Consider the following 11284-nt stretch of genomic DNA (forward strand, 5'->3'; position numbering starts at 1 on the left):
GCTGACAAACAGTGGTTCTGAGCATTGTATACTGCCCATAATCCGTTTCTTTCAGACTGAATCTGTGTTTCTTAGGTATTTGCTTAAATCTTATTTAAAGATGGAGAATGCAGAAGTACCATAAAAGGGGACAAGTTAGGGAAAACAATGATTTTCCCACGTTAAAAAAAAAAATATATAAATCTTCCAATTCTTGGAGGGGATTGCCCAGTTTTTAGAGTAAGACATAAAGTTTGTTTGAGGGAAGGTATATCTCTTGCAGCCTCTGATAGAAAGCAGTGGTGGCTGTCTAGGCTGCAAGAGAGGTGCTTTCTGACGGTTGTTAGCAGCATAGCCGCGCCGTGCCTGGGCTGTGGGCACTCAGCTAAGCAGGGTCCTTGATCTCAAGCCACGAGGGCTGCACACACATTGCCTGGCCTGGATTAGCAGGGGAAAAAAACAGAAGGTGATTCAGATTGGGCATCTTGGAAAGGAAGATGGGGACTGAGTGGGGTGGATGAGGAAGGAAAGGGGACCCATGTCTATGCAAGCTGGGCAAGGAAGCAGCAATGAAAATCCAATCCCTGGGAGAGAGTAAGACTAAATGAGTAAGGAAGGGAAAATACCAAGGTGAAGCGTGAGGGGGCTTGAACTGGGAGCACTACAAAATGCTGGAGGGCTGAAAAGGCCAGGAATAGTAGATGGAAGGTTTGGAAACAGAAGATGTATGAAACAAGGAAACAGCCCTCAGCAATGCAAGCAAAGTCAACAGGTTATACAGAGTAACACTGGGTAGTCTCAAAACCCATCCCTGTACCCCTCACACTGGGAACCCAAAGCTAAAGGGTGCTGCAGGCCTGAGCCTCCTGTGTCACATTTGCTCTCATGTGAAATAGAGTTAAACTCTTCATCACACAAACTGAGATAATGCTTAGAAACTGCTTAATGTTATGGAGATGAGTACTACTAATGCTGTAGAGATGAGTACTACAGGAGGGCTCATAGGGACTCAGTGCTTTCAGAGTGTGTGGGGGGGGTCAATGGCGTGCAGCAGATAATCTAGTGAGCATGAGAGGTCAGGCTGCAGCTGCTTCTGCCTTATCCAGAGGTGTTTGATGCAGGATGTTTGTGGATCACCTCATGAATGCCCAGAGGGACCATCAGGCTGCCTCCCAGTGCGGAACCCCGGACCAAGAACGTAGGCAATGGCATGGGCATCACAGTGGCTACTGAGATGGGCAATGGTTACCACAGAGCCAAAACTCGTGAGGCTGGGGGACTCCACAGTACTGCCTGGGAGCCTGCACATCTCACGTGTGTGCTTATCAAGGTGTCCCCTGCCCAGGGTACCCCTGAGCTGCATGACCTCCCCCATGAAACAGAAGTGACAGCTGCCAAAATGATGCAACAGTCAATTCAGCCTCCCACTTAAACTTCTGGGTTTTTTTCAATTGTTATATTCTTGCTTGGTTTATTAATCATCGAAAGGCCAAAAGTCTTGTTATTTAATGTAGGAGAAAATCCTATTTAAGCTTACAGCTCCTCACTCTGTCCTGGAATTTGCATTTTCTGGTTGACAAGCAGCCTGGTTCTTGCCTTGTTTAGGTCTCAGGCATACAATCAAAGTACAGCAACTTAGCAATTACCACCCATCAGCTAACCCAAGCTGAAGAAATAGCATTCACATTGAGATGATGTGCAAGATACAAGCTCTGTGCCAGCAAGAGTGAATAAAATAGTTTAAATCAGTGTTTACAACATCTGAAAAGCCAAACAGTGTTACCGTAGCTTAACTCACAGCAGCAATCTGTACACACCCACCTGAGTTTATGCTTCTGTCACTGATTCCCCTACCAACGCTTCTTGTGGCAAAAATGTACCCATGATACTGAGTCAGTAACTAGTATTAGCTTGCCGCAATGCTGTAGCATTATAAAGCAAATACATTATCTTATTTTTCTCTTCTGAAATTAACAGAAGCTTGAAAGAGCAAGTCAAATCCTGTGAAATGCCTCTGAATTTACAGCCAATCTTCTGTGGAAGACTGTCAGTATCTTCACCACTTGAACACTCCTAACCATCAGAAGAAATGCTGCTGATTTACCTGAAAAGCCGTTCTGAACAGGGTTTATGTTGGTCTGGTACAAGGGGATGCCAGCTAAAAGCAATGCTTTTGGGAATTTATTCAAATCTGAGATGCTAAACAGAAGGAAATTATGATGGGCTGGTAACTAAGCTTCATGTATTACCATGTCCTCCAGAACAGTACCTCACTTAGGTAAAACCACATGAAATCAGGTTATGTGGTGAAAATTCTTTCTTCAATTTATGCAAAACTCACAAGAACTGTAATAGATAAAACACTGTCAATAGCCCTGTAAATGTTACTGTTTCATATTTCTATGAAATAGTTATTGGGGTTTTAGGGATTAATTCAGACCGACTATAAAATCCCTGAACCTGGAATCACTGTTGCAACCGACAGGAGCCTGTAGCGAGGTGGGGCCCCATCTCTTTTCCCAGTAACAAGCTACAGGACAAGAGGAAACAGCCTCAAGTTGGATAGATTGGATATTAGGAAAATTTTCTTCACCAAATGGGTTATTAAGCACTGGAACAGGCTGCCCAGGGAAACGGTTGAGCCATCATCCCTGGAGGTATTTAAAAGACGTGCAGATGTGGCACACAGGGACATGGTTTAGTGGTGGCCTTGGCAGTGCCAGGTTAACAGCTGGACAAGATGATCTTAAAGGTCTTTTCCCACCTAAACGATTCTATGATTGTACAAAACCAGGGTAGAGCCAACTTAGGTTCTGTTATCTAACAACTGTACCCACTCTGTCATTTAAGATTCAGTAGCGTAGCAGCTACCTACCAGTCAGGCTCTCTACCTTTGCAAAATCTTTCCAAGAAAAGCCACTGGAATACCTCAAGGCCATTACCCAAATTATTCTCAGGAAAGACAACGCTCACTCCAGTTAGCAGGGAGCTAAAATACTCACCTCAGTAGAATTTACCGTTGCGCTGTAGATATCTTTTTTTCAAAGCTGAAAATAGTGTGTGGTATTTACAATGCCAGCCTCGAATTGAGGGGCTCATCCCCAGAGAGAAGCTTTTGTTCCAAACTACATTTTAAACGGCGATGATTATTATGTGCAGTGTGGTAATAAATGCAATTATTCTGCCATTTCTATCAAAAATATTACATGGGAAACAAAAGAAATGCAAAGCTGAAGCTGGCTCGTGATCCTGTATTACACCTTCACGCTGTACAGCTGATACATCTGCTGCATCAGAAAGTTTCTGCACGTTGCCTGAACTTGTGCACCATGGTTACAGTCACAGAAGAAACAGCACAGGTAAAAACCGATAGGACTGCAGCCTATCCCTATTGCCATTACTGTTGCTTCAAGAGCTCTAAACAGCTTTCTATTCAGCTTTTGATTATTCTCCACAAATTGAATACAACACAGTACATGAACAGCTGGTTTCAAACAAATAATCTGAACACAGTTTGACAAGTATGTCATGTTTAGCTTACTTAAAGGTCTGAAACAACTACTAACATTCCAAGTCTTCTCAAGTATGTGAATTTTAAGACCCAAACTACAAATGCTTTATCTTTGCCAATTCAGGCATGAGCTGCTTGTTTCTGCATGTGTGCTCATATATCTGTAAAGGAGAGCGGTGCTTTTGGCACTCTCAGGCATTTTATTTATGCATTTTTCAGGCACAGTTTAAGAAGCTGCTCCTCGACCAGCCGCTGTTATTGTGGCCGGTGTCCCCTGTTGACTTCATTAGGAGTGGTGTGAACACAGGATTTCTGAGGGTGCTAAAAATGTCAAATGGGGTATTGAGCAAAGAGGAAACCAGACCAGTAAAGAAAGCTCCCTGGAACAATCAGGTTTTGATACAAAAACCCTGGTGTACTGTCTACAATGTTTACAGGTAAAATGTGTACAATTTTTAAAGCATATGCATTTCCTCTATCCCAGTTTTCAGGAACAGCAAAAATCTTCTTGCTTTCCAATGCAACCCTAAAATATTTCCAGGAAAAGATAGTGCTCCTCTGTTGACACATTCAAAACGCGGCGAAGAACATCCTTAAAATATATATTATCCATTTGATAATGGTATTAATAAAATTAAGATCTTGGTAGCATCTGATATTAGAAAGAGTTGCCAAAACCCGTAGGCAGCAACTCTGTAAGATTCCCAGGGGACACTATTGCAAATCAAAACCTTCTACTTTTCCATGCATGGTTTAATTGTGGTCTTAAAGTATTTATGAAGGCGCGTCCATTGTGCTTTGCCACAGCCACACCAAAAAACATTCTCTTTTTAAAGGCTTGCAGGCATGCCATCTGAACACTGTGACTTCGGGCAGCAGAAAGCAGCATTCGAGGAAGATAAAGCAAAACTTCAAGAGAAACAAAGAGCGAAAGCAGTTTTCCAGCCAAATGCTCCAACAACAAGGCCCTGCCTGCCGCAGTTACCCGTCTCTGTAGGTCAGGTTTTATGCCACTACCTGTCTCTTTTATGCTTGCCCTGTAAAATCAGTGTCATTTGCAAGGGATTCATGAAGTCTTTGACTCTTCTCCTCTTTAAAGGTCAGGGCTCCACTTTTTAATTGGAAAAGCAAAAGGTGAATGAGCCTGACCGTGAACGCAGCAGCCCTAATTACGTGCCTTAAGAGGCTCCAGGACCGCTAAAATACGTTAGGGCTTGTGGGGGGTGCGGGGGGGGTGGGGGGGAGTGGAACAGCATTACAAATTTATGCAGTTTCTTGGAAAAAGGAGGCGTTGTTTGAGCCTAAGCAATGCAGTGGCAATCGCAGGACTTATCAATTACTGTACCTGGAGCTGGAAGTGCAGAGCGACCACCTATGTGAGCGCAAGCTGGTGACAGTATTGTCATCCAAATATTTGTTTAATGACTTTTTTGATAAATGTTTCTTTTCCCTTCATCAGAACTATGCCTTTTAATTTTGACAACTCCCTTCTTCCCCCATAATGGAAAAAAAAAAAAAAAAAACAACCCAAACCCTAGGAAGGCTTGGATCTGGGAAACAAGGGTTTAGGTTTGTTTTGTTTTACTTCTCCAGGGAAGTGCAGAGAAAGGGGAAAGACGACAGACTGAACATGTTTTGATTTTGGAAAAGATGATTTTTGTCTTTTTCTTTTCTAAGAGCAATAGAAACATCACTGGCAGTATGAAGCAGTTTCCCTTCTGTTAGAAATTGTCATTGGGAAGGTGTAAATCTTTTTGTTTAGCTCTGATACTTATTGCAATATATCTAATGGCTGACCAGCTTTGTTTCTCATTTTCAAAGATCAATTCAGTATTTCCATTATATACATTATTTGCCTAATCTTGATATATCTAGGTATTCCTAGAGTGATCTTCAGCGTGAATTTTGAACCGAAATGTAAATTTCTGAATAACTCTGTGACTCCTCATAATTTCCATTATTTATTTAGAAGGAAGCATAAAAAGGCAGAAAAGTACTTACTCTTCCTTTTTTTTTTTTCTTAAACAGTGAAAACAGCAACTGCATGTTTCCCTCAGTTTTTACTAGCGCTTTCACACACATACATGCTTGCTGCCTGTTTCATCTCTGTGCATGATGTTCAGACTGGAATCTGGGGGAGTTGGGTCTATTGGTTTATCTTGCCAAAGCCAGGCTTAGCATCCTCTATTGAATACATACCTACATTTCTCATACCTTCCCTACTAGCTCCTACAATCGCTCCCACTAAAGTGCTCTGCTTTGCTAAACTTTTGCCTGTCAAAGCACTTCTCTAGTTTATGGCCCACATTTCTTTAAACTGTCATTGCTATCTTCAGGGTGAGACCATTTCCTGGTATCTTTATGGTAACTGTCTCCAAAGTTATTGTGTGATATGTTGTTTACTGTATCTGCTATTTCTTACATAATGCTCTGAATTGAAATATTAAGAAGAATTGAAACCAAGACTTAGCTGTAGCATTTTTCAGCCACCTTTCTGTCTATATCAAATCATACTCATCATAACATTTTTCATTTTATTTATCTGGATTTATCCAAGATCCAGTTGAAAATTTCCCTTATAAAAAATTTATTGAGGATCTGTATTCTGTAAGAAGCCTGCCTAACATTTGCCAGTGATATTTTTTGCTTTTACCCCTTTGTTTATAATATATATGTTTGAATGCAACACAACATATAGATGAGTGGCTCATAAATTCCAGAAACAATTAGGTAGGGTTCTGTTTCTTTCTGAAGTCTCTTTTCTTTTCCCCCAGAAATTGCACACATTTACAGTTAGCAATCCTTTCTGTTCTTCCTGTTCTCATCTTATATTTTTTTATTCCATTCATGAAATTTCTTCCAAAGGACGTAAACTACCATTAATAGAGCAAAAAATCCCAACTGATTGTGTTCAGATGAAAGACATTGTTACATACCTACATCAGGATTTAGACTAATGGGGGACTAATTTTAGGATCCTCTATTTTATTCCGCATTGTAACATTCTGCCTGATCATTTCTCTAATGCCTTAGTGTTTCACCTGCATTGAATGACTTCTGAGTGTTAAGGAGATGTATCACCATTTCCTCTGATGGTTATTTAAAAGAGATTCTGCTTTTATTGCCTATTCCCATCACAGGAATCATAGCACTCCTTATCTCTTGCTATGTCTGTTCGATTTTCATTTAACTCAAGATGCTTCTCATTTCCCATTTTTCAGCTAGCTGTTAGGGTATTTGTTAGGAGTAGCACCTAACTTGGTTCACCTTCTCATTTCACAAGAGAAGAAAAAAATACATCTTCTGCCACAAAGATCTTCCCTGAAAAGAAGGTTCTGTATTTCTGGGTTGCCTATAACCTTCTTGCATGCCTCCATTTACTGGTCTACAACAAGGGAATAACAACATGCACCCAGGGCTTAATTGCATATTGTTGGAAACATACTGAAGACATTTGGGGAAAACCTGACTTAGGACTCTTCTTCCTCTTCTGGATTTTTGGGGTTTTTTTTCCGGCTACATAAGCGCCCTCTGTTAGCTAATATCTTGCTGGCCCTAAAATGTATTCCTTCTTCTACTGAAGTGAGGCACAAGTGTCTGTTTACCCTTGGTAGACACATCTTTGCCCTCTTGATGCAATGGTACTTCATTGCCCAGCATTATGTCTCAGGACTTTCAAACCTTCTGCTTTTGCCAGAAGTAGGGTAATTAAATTGCCTCATTAAAATGAGGTGCTATGCCTATGAAGTCCCCGAGCTCTCTCAGGGAAACAACTTCTCTACCCTCTCTTTGACACACCATCCCATCAGAACTTTCCCCTTTTACCAGGTTTGATGAAGCATTACCACTTAATTCGTTACCCACCAGTATTTCATGTACTTTACAGGTAGTTTACTCCAAGCCTAACGGCTTGTGGGGACACAGTCTGACCAAATGTCCTGAAGCAAAGGCACGTACTAGATGACAGCGATCCATGCTACCCTTCCTGATGACAAGGGACGCCAGGCATGTTGCTAAGCATGCCCATGAGCACGTTAGAGAAGCAGAAGACAATGGGCAGAAAGCAAGAGACTTATCCAGCACAAAGAGCAGCACACAGCATCCGGAGTCGACTCTTCTCCATGGCACCTCACTCATCCTTCCTATGTGCTCCAGACCTGCTTTCTCTTTCTGTTTGACGCCCATAGGAAGCATGGGCTCTGCAAGGCAAAACCTGCTCCCCTTCACTCTGCAAAGGACCCCACACCCCTTCTGCACCCCTCTGCCTTAAGTCAAGATGAAGGAACCAGAAGTCTCACACCTGTCTGCAAATGGTAACGTTAGAACGTATTTTGTCACCGTTATGTGGGAACAGACCGTACCATGGACATGAAGGCTGAAAACCAGCTACCACCCGACCAGCCCTTGCCAGCACCCCGCGTCCAGCCCCGCTGGCCTTACTCACAGCACGCAGAGGCAGTAGACTCCTGGGATGCTCTCACTGTCCCGCAGCAGGTAGCTGCCATCAGTGCCCGTTGCCAGCAGCAGCTTCTCCCCAGCCTCACGGGTGATACCACCATGGTAGATGGGCAGCGCGTCCATGCCGGTGCCGGCTCCCACTGCAGGCAGCTCTCCCTGTGAACTGTGCTGCCTCCAACTGCTCCTCAGCTGTGCGCTCCCCTCAGCACCTCTGTCTCGGCAGCAGATGTAAACAGGATGTGTTCACACCTCTGAAGCCAGCACGTAGGGTGAGACAGTGCTGAGGGAAGAGTGAGGAACGAGCGCAACCTTTTTGTGGGTTTTTTTTCCCCTTTTGGCCCTTCTTGTTTTCCTTTTTTGCAGGCTGTGACATCCTCACGGTGTCGCAGCTCGCGCCGCCACTTCACAGCCCACTCCCACCCCCCCCTGCAGCTCTCCCCTCAGCAGGGATGTGACATGGCAACATAGCGATGGCTGCGGGGCCAGTGGCCATGAGGGCAGGGAGGCCAAGACCGTGGCACTACTGCCACCAGGCACTTGTCCTTTCTGGCAATAACCCGAACAGGCACAAGGAAGAGCCCCAAAGGCCCTCTGCAAAGCAGGGATTATTTTTTACCCTTTTATTTTTCAAATCCCCAGGGGTGAGGAACTAGAGGAAGCAAGCTGGCCTCGCTGTCCCTGCCCCGCCAGGCCACTCACCTCAGGCTGTGGGCACCAAGCACGGCCCCTGCTCCATGGCAGCTGGTCCAGCACCCACAAACACTGGCTCCCAGATGGGTTTACCTCATAAGTTCTTGTTTTCATAGGCTTTAGTGTTTAATCACTGTTAACATCAAAAGTGCTCATTATTTCTGCTTGGAGGCAGGCAACAGCCAAGGAGGCCCCTCACATCCTCCCTGACACCATCCACACCACTATCACCTTCATGTGGTGCGTGAGTGGGTAGCCAAAATCCAGAAACATGTCTGAAAAAGCCATTTCTCCCACCTGCTGCGGTCACAAGCATTTCCTCAGTACGCTTGTCAGTTGAAAGCTCCCATACACACGTTTGCAAGTGGGTCTGTTTGCCAACAAGTTGAAAATGTGCTTTTATACCCCCATAGATATTTCCACCCACGGAAAAACTGAGCGTGTTCCCCGGCGGCAGGCAGCACTGTGTGGCAGAGACACGGTGGCACAGCCCCTGCAGCAAGCACAGGGCTGAAGGCATCCCTGGCACGAGGCCGCTGCCCGATGAGCCCCGTTCTCGCACCTGGCTCTATGAGTTATAACTCACTAAAATACAGCAATAAGTACGGGCCGTGCTGATGACTGATTTGTTTGAAATTGAGTTTGCTAGCAGGACAGAGTGGGATGAAATCATCTCACCCAGGTGTTCACAGGATGTTGTGTCCTTGTTGACGTTAAGGATGGGTGAAAAAATAGCTCTATAGATACAAACATTTCAGGAACAAAAATTAAATTTAAAAACACCAAAAATAAGGGCTGCTTTTTTAAAGTTTCAATCAATCAAAATGTTTTCTCTTGATCACTTCACAGCGTGTGTCTTTCAGTTCTCACCTTTAATACAGTTTTTCCTTGAAAACATTTTTTTTTTCAACTAGCTTTAGCTTTTCCTTTTGAGGGATGGGCATTTCTGACCCATGAGTCACAGGGTAGCTCATGCACAGAGCACTGCACCAAAGCCCCTGGCAGCAATCGCAGATTTTGGAGGCACCGGGAGCCTCCTGCCCCACAGGCAGAGCCCAGCGGATGGCTGCCTCCCTGCCTGGCTCCCAAGGGGCTAAGAAAGCTGCAGAAAACCTTAGCTGAAGAGGGACTGAAAAATTCCACGAATGTGTTTATGGCTTTTCTAGCTTGTTACGCAGCTGTTCATTACCCTGTTTACACGAACCTGGGGACTCTGTTATCCTGCTCGGGTTTTTTAAACCAGTTGTTAAAGTATTTGCACAAAAATGGTAGAGCTGCCACCTACTGCAAATGTGATTAATGTGGATAGCGACAAAGTGTAAGCAAAGCACTGTTCCCTCGTAAAGCTGCTGCCTATTTCTTCTCTTCCAAACTACCTGTACTCTTGGGGATTTCATCTCACTTTCCCATTTCTTCACCTGTTCTCAGTATTAACAGCTGATTTCACAAAAAATATGTGTGTAGTTATCTGGAGAAGAAAAACAACCAGAATCATCCAATTCTGCAGATCTCATTGCCCCACTCATCAGATTTCAGCTAAAGCATCGGTAGAAAACCATAACATTTTTTACTATGAGATGCTCTCTTAATAAGGGAGTCACCACATTACCAGGCCAGCCTCATACTCCTAGCACTTTGATGAAGCACTATCTATTACTGTAAAAGAGCTGTAAAGACCTGATTTTGCTTTTGTGGGTAAGGAACCCATAAAACTCCAGCTACGGAACCCCAAAGCCCGGGCTTCCATACAAATCCCTTTATGGCCACATTGACTAGGGGATACACAGTTTTTAAGAAGTAATAGAAACGCTGGATTTTGGAACAAGGGATACTAAGAAAGCATTAAGGCTCCAAGCAGGATAAAAGAAAGAAACCATGACACTGCTAGCACAGCTCTACACCACACCACCGAAGCTGGAGAAATCTCCTCCCCAAACAAGCCATCTTCACCGTAGCTTTGCCCTGTCAGCATGCAGTCAGACTCACATCAACTGCTCCATTTTTTATCCAGTTAATGTTGCGCACCTATTCCCACCCTATTTTGTACTGTTGCGTATGTGCAGTGGGGCTGAAAAGGCAAACTACAAAACAGAGCAGCAGGCTCGGGGGAGTAGGAGACACAACAGAGAACCAAGCCTCAGAGGGGTGCTGCTCCCATCTGGCCTTAGTCCCCACTGCCTTCCACTGAAACTGGTGATGTCTTTAAGCACCCCGAACCTTGCCCTGTATAGGATGCCCGACACTTCTCTTGTTTGGTGAGTATTCAGCATATTCTGGACACCACAGTTTTGTGCCTTCCCTAAATGGGTCCAGCTAGCAGTCCCTGCAGTGCACTATAAAAAATTTATCTAAAAAATACATGAAGGAAAGGAAGCACTTAAAAGTGCTCTGAAATATTTCGTCATGAAAAACAGGCTTAGAAAGATAGGCCTGCATAGACCTCTTGGGTCATCAAGTCTTCTTCCCTGCTATCTTAGCCAAACACATCATATAATCCCTTTCAGAAACTCATTATACTCCATCTTAAAAGTAGCTTGGGTTTTTTTGTTCTTGTTATTGTTTCACTGTTTTCATTGGAAAGCAATTGCAGAGCATCACTATTCTGTTGTTTGGAAACCTGCTTCCAATTTCAATCCTAAATTTATT

At 43.8% G+C, this 11284-nt stretch overlaps 1 protein-coding gene across 5 annotated transcripts in view; it reads right to left on the reverse strand.

Annotated features, from left to right (window-relative positions):
* Nucleotides 1-8778, reverse strand: part of SH2D1A (SH2 domain containing 1A) — a 43008-nt gene extending 34230 nt beyond the window's left edge. The window contains exons 1-2 of one of the 5 annotated variants that reach the window (XM_055818113.1): nucleotides 8648-8778; nucleotides 7935-8159 (exon numbers count right to left, since the gene is read on the reverse strand). In XM_055818113.1, the coding sequence (XP_055674088.1) occupies nucleotides 7935-8071 (137 nt within the window). In that variant the 5' untranslated portion in view covers nucleotides 8072-8159; nucleotides 8648-8778. Of the gene's footprint in view, nucleotides 1-7934; nucleotides 8266-8647 lie in introns of those variants that run through there. The other 4 variants (XM_055818112.1, XM_055818114.1, XM_027795752.2 and 1 more) reach the window with 4 other exon arrangements.
* Nucleotides 8779-11284: the final 2506 nt, after the last annotated feature.

This window comes from Falco peregrinus, chromosome 13, assembly GCF_023634155.1.
Source record: "Falco peregrinus isolate bFalPer1 chromosome 13, bFalPer1.pri, whole genome shotgun sequence".
Lineage (NCBI taxonomy): Eukaryota > Metazoa > Chordata > Aves > Falconiformes > Falconidae > Falco > Falco peregrinus.